Source organism: Heloderma suspectum, chromosome 2 (assembly GCF_057233095.1).
Source record: "Heloderma suspectum isolate Gila_16-S chromosome 2, 16-S_ref, whole genome shotgun sequence".
Lineage (NCBI taxonomy): Eukaryota > Metazoa > Chordata > Lepidosauria > Squamata > Helodermatidae > Heloderma > Heloderma suspectum.
In genome coordinates this window covers 289,242,434-289,258,775 of record NC_139459.1, presented here as the reverse complement: position 1 = coordinate 289,258,775, position 16,342 = coordinate 289,242,434, and the positions used below count along the sequence as shown (strand labels likewise).

The following is a 16,342-nucleotide window of genomic DNA, read 5'->3' as shown; positions in this document are numbered from 1 at the left end:
ATATTAAAAAGGCTTTTCTTGAAATGAGGAAGCAAGATTTGGATATCTATTGCCTCGATGATAATATTACCCATGAGCTCTCATGATTCTGTCAGCCCTAAATACATCCCTATCATTCCTTAGGTTTTCTGTTTATTTTAAAAGGCAAAGGATGAATATGGGCAATTACTTAATAGCTTTATGCTTTAATTGGGCATTTTTTCAAGATATGGGGATCCTACTATTTACTGAGATTGATAAGAATATAATGTAACCTGTTTACAGTGAATAAACTATCTCATTAACATCCAAAGTACAAAATTCAGGTGTTGGGATCAAAATATTTATCCCTGTGGAAGAAGGTGCTCCAGGTGTTTAAAATGTTGCTTTAATTAAACTAGACTCCTCTGTAGTGTTTAGTTGGCATTTGGAGAGCATGTGAGAGTTTAATATTTATGAAAGATAACAATTTTCTTGGTCAGAGGTTCATCTGCCAGCTTGCCATGGAGACAGCCCATCTCTTTCTGTTTGCTACTCCTTGCTTGAGTTGTCTGCTAATTGCAGAGTAATCAGGAGATAAATGGTCTGTCGCTTACTTTGTGCTGGGCTCTACAGAAGGCAGAAGCAGTGAAAGAAGCTTTCTGCTTTTGCATTCTTCAGAAACTCAGAGCAGAATGAAACAAATCCCATGCCCCATAGCTTCTGGCATGGACAGAGGATGGGGTGTGTGGGGGAGAAGTTCTTTCTTCCCACTTTGTCTCTGTAAAAGGAGTCCCTCCACCACTTCCCCATTTGAAAATGCCCTGTCCAATGTTACTTATCTCCCATATTCATCAGGTGATAGGGAAAGGACAGGCAGTGAAACAGACTTGCACTGCTATTGTACTTCTTCAAAGCTCTATTTAAAGTGATCAAAAAGTCCCTGGCCCCTCCTCTTTGGCCTCCTTGCAGAACTCTAAAGCAGCATGCGTCTCTCTCTCCCTGTTTCAAATGCCAGGGCAACATGAAAAGGCCACACTTTTCCCATTACATTCTCTTTGTGTGCCAGAGGGGGGAGAAGGACAGTCACGGCTACTATGCCAAGGCAAAACTTATGGAAAACCTGTCTTTGACATAGTACATTCTAAAATTCTATTCTTAAATCAATTAAATATTGGTGGGAAAATAGCTTACACTTACTCTTGATTGATCCATGCCAAAGGGGCTATTCTGCTTTCTTCCAATTTGTTGTGCCTTAGAACTATTGTGTTTATATTTGTGGTACGGTTAAAGCAAATCTCTGTAATTTCTTCGATTTGGTTATTATCGAGGTATAATTCCTATTTAAACAAATAGTAGAAAAAGCAAGTGTGTGAAAAGCAATTCTTTAAATTCTGTCTTTCCCAGAAGTAGCAAAAAGTTTTTCCCTGCTTCCAGATGGGAAGAGTAATCATGTGGCCCCTAAACAGCGTCTGGGGGTGGGGGGATAGGATTTTTTGGATTCCTGGATCCGAGGTCACAGACAGCGTTCCAACCTTGAACCCAGGAGTCCAAGCTCCCCACCCCCTTGCCACTGGTATGGAGAGAACTTTGCCAGCTGCCTCTACGAGCTTGCAAACATGAGCTCAGAGAGGAGAGAAAGGGGGGCGGTTCTGTGGGCATTGAGGGGAGGAGACCAGGGTGACTGGCTTATGAAGAATCCTTTGTCTGCCCCAGCTTCCTTCCCCCCGACTCCTCAGAAGCCCAGCTAGACGGGCAAAATCACCCATCTAGCAAAAACGCAGGGTGAGAGGAGCACAGAGGGGACAATTGCCTCCGCACTCCTTCTGCCCTGCATAGGGTGCCCGTCAGCCTCCAAGTTTGGACGCTGATGGACATCCAGATAGGATTGCACCCAAAGTTGCTTAAGAGGCATGAGTTCCAAATAAAGAGGGGAGAAGCACAAGTTCCCCCTTCATATCTTACAGTGGATGTGTGATTGAATTGTGCATCTACTTTCCCCATGTGCCTAAAGCAACAATTAGATGGTAATCCAAATAACAGTTAACCATGAATTACAGCTTTTAAGCTCTTTAATGAATAAGTTTCCCCAGGATTGAATATTAAGGATTATGAAAAAGGAAACTGATAATCTTTAAAAAAGAAAATTCTTACCTCAATAGAATGGGGAAGACCCTGTGGAATAGTCCTAAATTTATTTCGCCCAAGGCGCAAATATGACAAGCTCTTCAAAGACCGGAAAGCTAAAGGACTGACATTTGCTTCACTAAGTTTGTTGCCTTCTAATTCTAGTGTCACCAAGTTCTTTAAACCTTTAGAAAAGAAAAAAAATCCTTTAACAACATAATGAAATATACTCTTTAAATATTATTTATCATTTTCAACATATAGTGATGACTTACCAATGCCCATCCATGGCTAAACAAGGATCATAACTTTCGTTTTCCCACATTCTAACCAGATTCTCAGTTCACTGGCCTATACCTCCAAAATATAGAAAAGGACATTTTTATCAGAGGGAGCAATCCTATGAGGATAGGCGGCTGCCTCCCAACTCGGAGGCGACCACCTATCCAACGCGTGGCGGGAGGAGCGCGGAGGGGATTGTCTCCTCTGCGCTCCAGCCACCCTGCGTTTGTGGCTAGACAACCGCTTTCAGCTGTTTAGCTGCAGGATATCAGAGTGCAGAGTGGGGAGGCCAGACAACACATACGAAGTGCTGTACCGGCACTTCTGCACTCTCTGCCCCCAGAAATGTCCCCTTTTGCCCTGCTCCACACTGCTCTTACAGGGACGATCCACACCACCTATGAGGCAGCGAGGGAGAGGTGGGGAGGGAATTCCTGGAAACCGATCAATACTATGGCTGTCAAGCTGCTGTCTAGTGGCCATAGGACTCGCCCTTAATGTTCTTAAAGAAACGGAGAAGAGTGTCATGTTTACCTGAATGCAATTTACTGTCCTCAACACTTGTTAATTATTGGTTCATAAGACACGGTTGTGATTATATTACATTTCTTTAAATAAGGCACAAATGTAACAGTTGTATTAGAATTTACTATGGTATTTTATTGCAGCATACAAGTTTTTTGATATGCTTCTGTAATTTTCAAACAGAAATCACTTGCCATTTCAAACACAACTGTACAACTATTTATTTGGATAAATAGTTGTACAGTTATTTGGATAAATTTATTTGGTTAAATAGCTGTACACAACTATTTATTTGGATTCAAATAAATAAAGTTATATCTTACCCTTCATCTGATTCAGATAACTAAAACAAGTTCTTACCCTTCACAAAGACCCCTTCACTGCTTTGTCTGATTTTCCCCTCTCCCCTCCCCCCTCCCCCCCATTTCTGTCTGTACTGGTCCAGGCTCACATTGTCGAATAATATAATATAAATGAATCCAATCAATGGTCTGGGAGCATGTGATGCTGCAGCATTACTGAAGCTAAGTAGATTTGGACTCCACTTTGGAGACCACTGGGGAAGGGTATAGATACAATAAATACTTTAAAAAATAGGATATTGGTGTTGAGTCACAGTAACTACTAAATTAACTGAACTAGGTCTTGGTTTCAGCACAGCACAGGTTGTGTCAACACTGCAGTGCTGAAATCTGTCACCATTTCCAGCTGTGACACAGCTTTATCATACCAAACTATTTTATAATATAGAGTTATAGAGAGGTTGTGACTTCATAGCACCCAATGCAAGCATTGGGGAAGGTACATTATCAGGACAAGGAGTTTCTAGGAAGAGCAGGAGCCAGTGCTTCTGAAAATGTTTTCAGGCTCCATAACATATTTGAATAAGTTAGGCCTCTGGTTTCTAGAGTGTATCAAAGAGGTGATGCTACCGGAAACAGTGTCTAAGGGAGCGATCCTACGCCCTATAGACAGTGTCTGGGGGTGGGGGGCATAGGATAGTTTGGTTTCCTGGCTCCTTGGCTGAAGACAGGAATCCAACCTCAGAGCCATGAAACCATGCTCCCTGTTCCCTCCCCCTCATAGTCAGCACAAAGAGAACTGCGCCAGCTACCTCTCTATGCTCGGAAAACAACGTGGAGATGGGGAAAAGGGACAGGGAGGGGAGGGGAGGAAACCTGGCTTGCTGTGATGCAATGTATCCTCTGCCCTGCCCCAGCCTCTTTCCTCCCATCCCTCATGGTGCTGCTGCTAGGTGGGCAAAATCATCAGTCTAGCAGAAATCCTCCCACCTTGCACTGGATACTCGGCAGTCTCCAAGTTCGGAGGCTGCTGACAATCCACATAGGAATGCACACTAAAGGGCATTTATCACCTATATGTAATTAATATACGTTTCACACTGTCATGTTTACCTATAAATACAAATCAGGCAGCTAGGGAACAAAAGGTGCTTAATGAAACTAAAATAAGCCAAAGGACACCAGTCAGTCTTCACATTTTTAAAATCAGCTTAGGAATTGTAGATGAGAAGGAGAGCCTCTGTTAAAAGTTTGTACCAAACCAAAAAAAATTCTTAAAGATTAACATTTTTAAACTATTTTCCTGTGCTCTAAACTCTATCCCTATAATGCTGGGTTTTGGAGCAAGCTATGAGAGACACCCGGATAACATTTCTAGTGATGGGTGAACTCCCCTCAGTTTGGTTCTAGAATGAGTCATTAAATAAAAGTACTTTTCAAAGAACTCCTGGAAAAACTGTTTTTGTTTTTTTTACTCATATGTCATTGCACTATATTTAGTCCAAGTCCCAGACACCAACTGCTACCCTCACAGAACTTAGCAGATTCTCCAGAGGGGGATTTTAAGGCTTCAGTGGCCTGCCATTTTAAATTAAAAGTACAGCCACATGCCTTTTTAAATTAAAGCATTTCTTCAAGTCTTCTAATTAGCATGCAGCCAATGAGGCAAGCATCTGATTGGTTCAGCTTGCTCATAATCAGAAGACTTGAGGAAATACTTTAATTTAAAATGACGTTTGATTGGAGCCTCATCCAGCTAGCCACCACTGTCTAGCCGCCACCAAATTTTTCCTTGTGAATGCTGGCAGGCAAAGCTTAGCCAGCACGGAGGAGGGCTGCCCCCACATCCCTGCCACTGCCTGAACAGGTAAAACAAAAGTTAGTCAAGCAGGGAAACAGGGGGAGGGTGCCCTCAGTACCTTGTCCAGGATTCCCACAAACCAGGCAGCAGCTCTAATGGAGACAAATCCAAGCTTTATCTACATCCTCATCTAAGTAGATTCAGAGTGATCATAACAGGATGGTTGTTCCTCTCATAAAGTATGAAGTGTTACTCTTAACTACACTGGCAAATGGTATTTTGTGGACAATCAGATCTGTTACATTGACAGTATCCAACAGGGCCATTGCAAAAATGGTCCCTCCCACTGATTCCATTGGGCAGATGGGATCGTTGCACAAGAGATTTATTTCTTCCTCTGGAAGCCCCAAAATGAGTGCCAATGCTCGTTTCTGTATCAGGACAAGTTGGCAGAGCTCCCGTACGTGAACTCTGCTGACCTGCTCCATTCCAGAAGCAAGAATTTCTGATTATTTCTAGTTACTCCGGAAGTGCTAAGTGTCTGTTGTGTCAGCAGTGGGTCTCACTTGCGGAACAGAATCAGCAGGGGCGCAGGGCCCCATTGGATACTGCCCATTGTTTTCTAAGTAAGAGATGCAGTTCAAATAATTTAAAAGATTCCCTACATGATCTACCCCTGCTGCCCCTTGGAATGCATTCTTGTGGATACAGATAGAGCCTCCTGGCAGCAATTCCCGTTATGGCTATATCTGTGGAAAGCTTGGCTCACACGTTATGGTTCCCAATTTGCATGGGGCATATTACATGGAGCAGGTTTATAACCTGTGAACTGTCCCTAAGTGTAAAAATGTCTATATGTAATTGCAGTGTTAGAAGATATGCATGGTATCTAAATGAAAAAAATAATAGAATGCTTTTCAAACTAATACAAAAATTGCTCCCCCTCAAGCATCAAATACTTCATTTTGTTTGCCATGTATTTGAAAGCCCCTATTATTGCAATCATTTGAATGTATGTTTATAAAATACCTTCAAACCTGTCTTCATCAATTGCATGTAATTGGTTTTCATTTATTTTAAGTTCTTCTAAAGTTGATGGCAAACCAGTTGGAATATGAATTAGTGCATTTCCATCCAGATATAACCGCTGCAGATTCTTCAAGACCTGAATTGGAGGAATATACTCAATTTTAAAAACATGAAAAATCAAATTGTAATCATAGAGCTTCACTTGACATTCAGTTTTAAAATATTTATTCTTGCTCTATTTGCTTTGTGTTAATGTCTGCTTTATGATAATCAGGTAGCCTACATTGGTTAAACATTTGTTATAGGGAATACGCAGTGTGTGTAGTGCTGCAGTCATGCTGAATAATAGATTCAGTGGCAAAAGACTCAAATATGACACATGGATAAGCAAGAAAATATAAAATTAAGCTATTTCTGGGTTGTATCCAACCCTGCTCTTCTGCCAATGTGATAGTAGTAGGTTATTATCAATGGTCTACCAACCACATGTATAAAAAATAAAGAATATACAAATATAAAATACATATAAAAAGATATAGGTCATACAAATTAAAAACAGAATCATGAAACAGTCCTAGAGGGTCTTATCCAGATGGCTACATTAAAAAAAAATTCGCACTTTTATTATATCTACTGACTGAAAGATTAGACCTTGCACTGAGCCAGAGAAAAAGCAAGCGACGCTAAGAAAGGAGAAAAGGAGTCCAAGATGGGTGGGAGCTTTTAAAAAAGGCAATTCTCAAGGCACAATCACAAACAATTCGAACAAGAAGAAAAGGTGGAAGACAACAGAAGAAGCCAATGTGGCTTCACAAAAAGCTTAGGGATGACCTGAAAACAAAAAAGGACTCACATAGGAAGTGGAAAGAAGGCCAAGTAACAAAGGAAGAGTACAGGCAGGTAGCACAGAATTGCAGGGATGGTGTCAGGAAGGCTAAAGCTGAAAACGAGCTGAGGTTAGCGAGGGATGCTAAAAACAACAAAAAGGCTTTCTTCAGCTACGTGCATAGTAAAAGGCAGAGGAAAGAAATGGTTGTTCAACTATTAAATAAGGATGGCAAAACGATAACAGATGACAAAGAAAAGGCAGAGGTGCTCAATTCCTACTTTGGCTCAGTCTTCTCCCAAAAGAGGGTCTATGACCCCCCTGGCAAAGGCGAAGTACAGGCTGAAGGGGCAGGATTGCAGCTTGAGATCGATAGGCATATAGTCAAGGAACACCTAATTACTTTGAATGAGTTCAAATCTCCAGGGCCAGATGAACTGCATCCTAGAGTAATAAAGGAACTGGCAGAAGAACTCTTAGAACCGCTGTCTATTCTCTTTGAGAAATCATGGAGGACGGGGGAAGTGCCAGATGACTGGAGGAGGGCTAATGTTGTCCCTATCTTCAAAAAGGGTAAAAAGGAGGAACCTGAGAACTACAGACCAGTCAGTCTGACATCAATCCCTGGGAAAATTCTGGAGCAGATGATAAAGCAATCCATCTGGAAGCACCTTGAAAACAATGCTGTGATTACTTGAAGCCAACATGGATTTGTCAAAAACAAGTCCTGTAAGACAAATCTGATCTCATTTTTTGATCAAGTAACCTCCCTTGTAGACCGTGGGAATGCTGTAGACATCATATACCTCGACTTCAGCAAAGCTTTCGACAAAGTGCCCCATGATCTCCTGATGAGCAAACTAGCTCAAAGTGGGCTAGATGAAACAACAATCCAGTGGATCTACAGTTGGCTACAGAATCGGACTCAAAGAGTGCGGGACCTTATCAGTGGGACCTTCTCAAACTGGGGAGAGGTAACGAGTGGGGTACCGCAGGGCTCAGTCCTGGGCCCAGTGCTCTTCAACATTTTTATTGATGACTTGGAGGAGGAGGTGCAGGGAATGCTGATCAAATTTGCAGATGACACAAAATTGGGCAGGATAGCTAATACTTTGGAAGACAGAAACAAAATTCAAAGTGATCTGGATAGGCTGGAGCGCTGGGCAGAAAACAACAGAATGACATTTAATAGGGATAAATGCCAAGTTCTGCACATAGGAAAAAGAAACCAAATGCACAGTTACAAGATGGGGGATACATGGCTCAACAACACTACAAGCGAGAAAGATCTTGGAATTGTTGTCGACCACAAGCTGAATATGAGCCAACAATGTGATGTGGCTGCAAAAAAGGCAAATGCTCTTTTGGGCTGCATTAATAGAAGCATAGCTTCCAAGTCCCAGGAAGTACTAGTTCCCCTCTACTCAGCACTGGTTCGGCCTCATCTGGAGTACTGTGTCCAGTTCTGGGCACCACACTTTAAGAAGGATGCAGACAAACTGGAGAGGGTTCAGAGGAGGGCAACAAAGATGATTAGGGGACTGGAAACAAAGCCCTGTGAGGAGAGACTGAAAGAACTGGGCATGTTTAGCCTTGAGATGAGAAGACTGAGGGGAGATATGATAGCACTCTTCAAGTACTTGAAAGGTTGTCACAGAGAAGGAGGCCAGGATCTCTTCTCCATCATCCCAGAGTGCAGGACATGGAATCATGGGCTGAACTTACAGGAAGCCAGATTTCGGCTGAACATCAGGAAAAACTTCCTGACTGTTAGAGCAATATGACAATGGAACCAATTCCCTAGGGAGGTGGTGGGCTCTCCCACACTGGAGGCCTTCAAGACAAGGCGGGACAGCCATCTGTCATGGATGCTCTGACTTGGATTCCTGCATTGAGCAGGGGGTTGGACTCGATGGCCTTGTAGGCCCCTTCCAACCCTACTATTCTATGACTATATTTGGGGATGGATAACCAATTTAAATAAGGCATCCCATTTTTGACGTTTCAGCCTGCCAAACCCAATGACCAAGGAGAGCATGGACCCTGTGCTCTCTGTAAAGGTCTTGAGAGTCGATATCCATTAGCTTCTGTTTAACAATAAATTTGGCTCTCTCCCAGTTCATAAATAACAAATGGGAAGGAGACCATCCCACTGAAACAACTTTCTGCACCATTTCCTTCTTCCAGGCAGACCTGTTGGAGTTTGTCATTACCTGGGATGGCAAAACAGCTCTTTCCCCTCCCTCCTGCAATTCCCCACACACCCCTGAAAATCTGCTCCGGTCGGTTGGGGGACCCTCCAGAGCAGATTTGGAAGGTGCTCATGGGAGCTGCAGAGGGAAAAGAGAGAAAGGGGAAGTCATATCACATGATGTTAGATTTAGGCCACTGATGCAACATTAATGTGTCAAAAATTGCTGCTGCTAAATAATAAATTTAATAATACATTGGACAAATGGAGACCCAGCTTTATTGCAAATTATTATAAGGACTGAGATTTTTTGGGATACATTAGATGTCGCACCACTATCATTAACCAACATGACCAATAGGCCATGTCACTTGATGGACATTATGGGCCCAATCCAGTGTCATACTTATCTCATTTAATTCAGTAAGTGGCAAATATTAGGACTTTGCTATAACTGAAGATGGGTGATTTTCACAAATGTCTTCTCACATATACACCCTATGCAAAAATCCTCCACTTTGAGCAGTTGAGGTGGGTGCTGTGAACAGGAATGAAAATGTTCACAGTGATTCATTCATTGACATCCATTCAGGGAGAGAGGGCCTTCACTCAGAATTGGCTTATTGACATCACCTAACCATATGGTAATGTCATCAGTTTTATTATATGATCCTTGACTGGTAGCATCCTTCAGGGAAGGAGATCAGCCAGAGAGGGGGAAATGACATCGAACCATCTGCAGAAATAGGGAACTATTGAGAATGGCAAATCAATTAATAAATAACAATACAAAGAAAGGTACAGGGAAGGGTATTTTTGTGGACTGTTTTAACACTTCAGAATCCCCTTTTGGCCTCTACTTTTTCATGGATATCAGAGGTGGTAAAGCTGTGGCCTTTGAGATTACATTGAACTGCAATTCCCATCCATCCCAGCCAGTGGTCATGGATAATGGGAACTACAAACCAACAACCTCTGAGAGGTTACAGATTCCCATCCCTGGCATATATTCAGAGCAGCACCAATAAAATATCCCTAACATTGTTTATTTTGTGCACTATGAATGCAGTCCTACATCTAATTAGGTATAAGTAAGTTATAGTAATTTGTTTTCATGAAACTTAACAGTGCAGGATTGTGTGGTGTGTGTAGAAATAAACAAAACTAGTAGAAACATTCTCATATTAATTTATACCAAAGATATAATTCTCTGTATTTCCAGAATGACTGGCGTTACCAGAAACACCTTTGACAGAACAGCATACCAACTGCTAAATATCTTAACATAAGAATAGACATGTAATGTAGACTAGAGATGGGCATCCTTCAGGCTTGTCAGATCTCTTTTGTTTTACTAAACCCTAAGATCCACCAACCAGAATCAACTGCAAAAGATATACACTTAGACCTGGTTTGCACAAGTGGCACAGCTTGTCGTCAGTTTTTTAACTCATGATGAGCCATGGCAGCTGGTTATTCCAAGCTTCCTTTCTTTCAGCAACCCAATTAAGGTGTGTGTGTGGGGAGGAATCACTTTGTTGTTGCTATTGCTAAAAAACTGGGAGTCAGAAACCCTTGCAGATCTACTGCAAATCACCTTGAGATCTACCAGTAGTCCTGGTAGACAGCCTTTAATATCTGGTTATAGTTAAGCTCTTTAAAGACTCATTGCGTTTTATCTAAAAAGTTATGAGCATGTATCTCTTTTGCTATTTGCTATGCATATGGTGGAATATAAATAATTCACTAGAAAAAAATAATTTAAAAGACATTAATTTTAAATAATGTTAAAATCATTTAATATGCAGTAAGATCTACAGAAAGGCAGTGCTGCACTGCATACAATGCAGTGATACTACAAGTTAAAACCTGATTTTCATACTTTAAATGCCTCTGAACCTATGCCAGATGAGCTGATATTATTTTTACGAAGATCAATCCTTTCCAAATTAGGAATCCCATTGAAAGCTGCATCTGGAATGGCAGTGATGGTATTCCCTAGGAAAAGGAAAGATATGTATTAGCAACAGGAATTTAAATAAATTTCCTTGTATTTGTTGACCATTTCCCTGTTGAATTACAATTCCTGACTATGGCTTTATTGCAGAAATCTTTGTTCACAAGGAAATGTAATGAACATTTGATCTAATTCTTGGAGCGGGTTAAAAAGTTTAGTGAGTTCATGAATATTACATGTTCATGACCCAGCAAAAAAGGGAGGAATTTGATTTAACAGAGCAAGGAATTACAAAAATTACATCACATTGTCCCCTCCCCCAAATTTCATAGTAGGAACAATTCAAATACAAATAGTAAGACCAACATTAAATACAGTGAGCATTCGAAAATAGGTACAATAAATAATAAGGCAGCTTCTTAAAATTTTCTGAGTGCCTTCCTTAGGGGAGAAAGGAGAGGGCCTTTTGTGCGGTAGGCCAATAGAAGTATGTCTGGCGCTGACGCAACAGTCTTTTTGGCACTGAGTTAGGACTTGTTTTATTTGCCAAGGCATTTTAAGTGGTAATGTTGCCTCTGTCTGCTCTGTGTGTTTTTTATAGTTTTATCTGCCTCTTATTTGTTCTAATTGTTATTGATATTTTATTGTATTGTATTTTATTGGCATGGTTAATTTTATTCATTATTTTATTGGAGTCTTTTTGGATGAAGGACAGTTTAGAAATATTTTAAACAAATAAACAGTTTTTCCTTACCAACAAGCTCTATGCCTGTAAGCTCTGCATCCATGATTGGTGGTATTTGTGAAAGTTTGGCATTAATACAGCTTACTGTATTGTCTAGGATAGAGCATCCAGCTGGCAAAGGGGGAATTTCAGTAGATGACTCAGGAATTGAGAAACGAGGGGACATTCTGAATACATCACCACGCAAAGTATCTTCCTCCTCCTCCTCTTCCTCACTTCTTTCATGTTGTTCATTCTCTTGCTCTTCATTTTCTTGTTCCTGTTCCTTGCGTTCTTTTTCCATTCTTAGCTCTTCTTCTTCATATGCTCTTCTTTTTTCTTCCTCTGCTCTCAATTTCTCATTTTCCATTTCATCATTTCTATGTCCCCGTTTTCTACTCTGTTTGTGGCTTTTTATTCTTTTCCTCTTCCTGTTCTCTTTATCTTTAATATTAATTTCGTTTGTTTCAATTAGTTTTTTGTCCTTTTCATCCCTTTCATCTTGTGTCTGTAGGTTATGCAGGACTGTATCACTAGGGTCATTGGGTTCTGGAGAATCACCAGACAACTCAGATGTGTCACCTAGTGGAATAGTACTTAGTACTGAATGTAAGGAGGCCATGATGATGAAGATGAAGACAAAAGTTGTTGCCAATATAAAGAGAAATGATAATAAAGTTTTTAGTAGTAAGCATCAGTATATCTGTGTTTGAAGGGAATAAATATTCTATACAATATTCCATATAAAATTACTAAGGTTAGAAGGTTGAGAGTATTTTTTTCAGTGGTTTTATCGATGTACACACCAATAAGGAAAGGGAAAGAGCCTTTTCCACAATTTAAATTATACCCAGCCCAAACTGGCCCTTCCAAACTTTCGTTTTCTGGATAATGTACTTCAATAAATACAGTATTCTATTCAGTAAATACAGTAATTCAATAAATTTCAGGGCAAGGTGGCATCTAGATTTCAGGTGGTTGCTCTATTCATCAGTAGTGCCAATGGCACTGCTGTAATAAGCTTCCTATTGTTAACCCCAAATTATGAAGTGATATGCACCAGGCATTCAAATGTAAAATGCATATCATCCATCTTTATTTTCCACCTTTTATTTAATGGCTGCCAAAATGGCAGCTGATGCTTACACATTATGTCCTAATGCCATTAAGTCAAGTTGCCATTTTCATACTGCATGACTTTTAACTATATACAGGACAGGAAGCAGTACAACAGCATCATGGTGCAACATGACTGTTTTGTTTTGCGATATATGTATTGCCTGACTTCAAGTTTGGTCTGTGCTTTTTCTGAAGAAATCAGAATGTTGTATATACCATACACACTGAACAAAACTATTGATCCAATGGTTTTGGACCAGCTCATACAAATGGCTGCCCCTGTATTTGTGGCTGCCCCCATACCATGGCTGCCATTTGTGGCTGCCCCCATGCGTTAGAAACTGCATGGTCTGTTGTTGAGCTCCTGGCTTCTCCAGGCTCACAAAGAAGTGCTGTTTATGGTCACTGACACTTCCATGTGAGTAGTGTCCACAGCAGCTGTTTCCTGTGACAGAAGCAGCTCAAAACGTGCCTCCATCATCAAGCAGCAATCAGAGTTGCTGTGGATATGCTATCCTCAATGGAGATGCCTAGTTGCAAATGCAGCAATTCCACATAAGCCAGTGGCCCAACATCATCTTTCAAATATATGTGAATGCTAAAGGTCAGTGAATAATTTCTAATTCCACTGCCATTTAGGATTTCCATGTATTTGAAGGATTACATTACTTACACTAAAATGTATGTTATATACATACTGTGTTTGAATTATGTAAGAAATTAATATACTTTACCAATATCTGTACATACTGGGCAACACTCCCCTTCAGGTGTCTTGGGTTTATGACATGTCACAGGATGACACAAGGTTTCATCACACAATACCTTTCCTTTTGAGCAGAGACATGTAACGCAGGGCTTAGGAGACCACACAGAGTTATCATACATAATTATTCCATTTGCAAAACAGCGTCCTCCCTTTCCTAATAAATGAAACCAAATGCAAGAAGATGTTAAACATGTGTAATACAGTAATAATTTATAATACTTAGTAGCTTGTTTGCATACCACCAACCTGATACAAATCTCTGTAGGAGCTTCTCTGTACACATGAGCAAGGGCTTCTCATTCACTTCAGTGTCAAGGACAACAATGCATTAGGGCTGTGCACCACTTCGGTTCCAGATCCGTATTCTGAACCGAAGTGGGGTGATTGGGACTGAATCATTCCAGATCTGAAGCACATCCAGATTGGTCCGAAGCAGGTCGGTTCCATGCACTTATGTGGAAGCACTGAAAAATTATAGCTCTTTGCTTTGACAGTTTTCCATGAAAAGAGCAAATTGTACCTGTGACTAGCACAAAAGCGACTGGACCTAACTGTCTGAAATTTGGCAAGTTTAGTCACCTCTGTAGGGCTCCCAGATCTCCAAATTTCATGTATTTATCATAAAAACTAAAAATGGCTGTTTCAGTTTTACAATGCAAGTCAGTGGGAAAATGTAAAATCTGCATAATTTGGATTTCTGAATGTTGCTTCAGATCTGGAGTCCAAAGCGGGTCGAATCGGGTCCAAATGCAAAGCTCCAAATTGGCCTCTGAAGAGGGTTGGGAGGGTCTATGCACAGCCCTACTATGCATGCACATTGAAGATGCTACAGTGTGTGTGTAAAAAACCATGTACACTGCCTTAAGCTCTTTGGAGGAAAGGCTGCATACAAATAAGATAAAGAAATAATAAACAATCAGGGAAATATGAATGGGGAAGCATGTGCTGTCTTGGGAACACCATAAAAATGCTGGAGTTCCCATACATTGATGATGATGATGTCATTTCTATACTACCCAATAACCGAAGCTCTCTGGGCAGTTCACGAATATTACAAAACAGAAATACAAATGCAAGGTAATAAAAACATAATATAAAATCTTTTAGCATACCAAGTTTAAAATGATGTGAACAGCTAAAACAGTTACAATAAGTTACTGGACCTGATAAAAACAACTGACATAATGCCTCCATCATATGCCATCAAATGCCTGGGAGTAGAGGACAGTTTTAACCTGGCATCAAAAAAATGACAGTTGTTAGCACCAGACGGACCTCAGATGGGATAGCACTCGACAATCGAAGGGCCACGACTGAGAAGGCCCTCCCCATTGTTGTCACCTTCCGAGCCTCCCTTGGATGAGGCACTCAGAGAAAGACCTCAGATGTTGATTGTAGTATTTGGATGGGTTCATGTCGGGAGATACAGTTTTGGAGTTAATTTCATATAGAAATAGTTGACAAATCCAAAGAACTTTGCTTCATTGCTCCCACCTTTTTGTGCAGGTGGCTCTAATTATCAAACACGAATTGCATAATTTAACAATATTGTTCCAGTATTCTTGAAACAAGGTTCCATTATCACATAATACTATGTGACTTCTCTAAATCTTATTTCCTTAAGTTTTACAGATAATAGGTTGTATTACATGATGGAAATTTACTATCTTTTGCTCACTTGAAGTTTAAGTTACAGTAGATGTTTGGGGGCTTTTGGTTTTTTTAATATAAATTTTATTAATATATTATATTATATTATATTATATTATATTATATTATATAGATGGTACAAATTTATCCAAATCTTTTAAACAACAAATATACAACTAATTAAGTGAACACATAGCATATAAGCACGTAGACCAAATATGCCGAGAGAATAAAATCCATTTCCAGAAAGAAAAAAATCAAGGCAGGGAACCACATGAAGATAAAGGGTCTTAGGGAGCAATCGTATGTGGATAGATGGCCGCCTCCGAACTCGGAGGTGAATTCCTATCCAATGCACAGCGGGAGAAGCACAGAGGGGATCGTCTCCTCCGCTCTTCAGCCACCCTGCATTCACGGCTAGATGGCCAATTTTGGCTATCTAGCTGCGGGACGTCACAGCGTGAGGTGGGCGGACGACACATATGAAGTGTTGTACCAGCACTTACGAACTCCCTGGCCCCGGGAATGCCCCCTTTTGCCCTGCTCTGTGCTGCTTTTCTGAATATGGAGCACAGGGATGATCCGCACCGCCAACGAGGCAGCAGGGGAGGGGGTGGGGAGAGGATTGTCCTACTGACCAATCCTATGGCCGTCTAGCTGCTGTCTAGCGGCCAGAGGGTTGCATCCTTACTGTCCAGATCTTATACAGCAGAGTCGACCTGTCCATATGTCACCATGAATTGCTGGAGCAGACCAAAATCCATCACCTTCTCAATCAATGAAATTAATTAACGATGACCATGTATGTTCAAATGTGTCGATGTCTGATTGATCTCTTGAACACCTCACTTGCTGAGTCAGTGTCTCCAATAATGCCAAATTCCACACTCCTATACCAGTCACTCAAATTAGGAAGCCTATCACATTTCCAATTTTAGCAAAAACTTGTCTAGCAGCCAGCAAAAAAATGAAATTAAAACTTTTTGCAAATACTTAGTATTAAATTTGTGATATAGATTAAGAAGGGTAAGACCTGGGTCAAGGCTAATTGACTGATGAGTAATTTTGTTGTTCATTTTCAA

The 16,342-nt window shown here is 40.7% G+C and overlaps 2 protein-coding genes across 9 annotated transcripts in view; one reads left to right on the top strand and one right to left on the bottom strand.

Annotated features, from left to right (window-relative positions):
- Nucleotides 1-16,342, top strand: part of CENPP (centromere protein P) — a 272,212-nt gene that overhangs the window by 159,316 nt on the left and 96,554 nt on the right. The gene's annotated exons all lie outside the window — the stretch shown is intronic.
- ECM2 (extracellular matrix protein 2) overlaps nucleotides 1-16,342 on the bottom strand; it is a 33,838-nt gene that overhangs the window by 5,248 nt on the left and 12,248 nt on the right. For both annotated transcript variants that reach the window (XM_084839836.1, XM_084839835.1), the window contains 6 exons: nucleotides 13,576-13,764; nucleotides 11,753-12,325; nucleotides 10,924-11,039; nucleotides 6,025-6,160; nucleotides 2,113-2,270; nucleotides 1,159-1,298 (listed from right to left, as the gene is read on the bottom strand). In XM_084839836.1, the coding sequence (XP_084695962.1) occupies nucleotides 1,159-1,298; nucleotides 2,113-2,270; nucleotides 6,025-6,160; nucleotides 10,924-11,039; nucleotides 11,753-12,325; nucleotides 13,576-13,764 (1,312 nt within the window). The remainder of the gene's footprint in view (nucleotides 1-1,158; nucleotides 1,299-2,112; nucleotides 2,271-6,024; nucleotides 6,161-10,923; nucleotides 11,040-11,752; nucleotides 12,326-13,575; nucleotides 13,765-16,342) is intronic.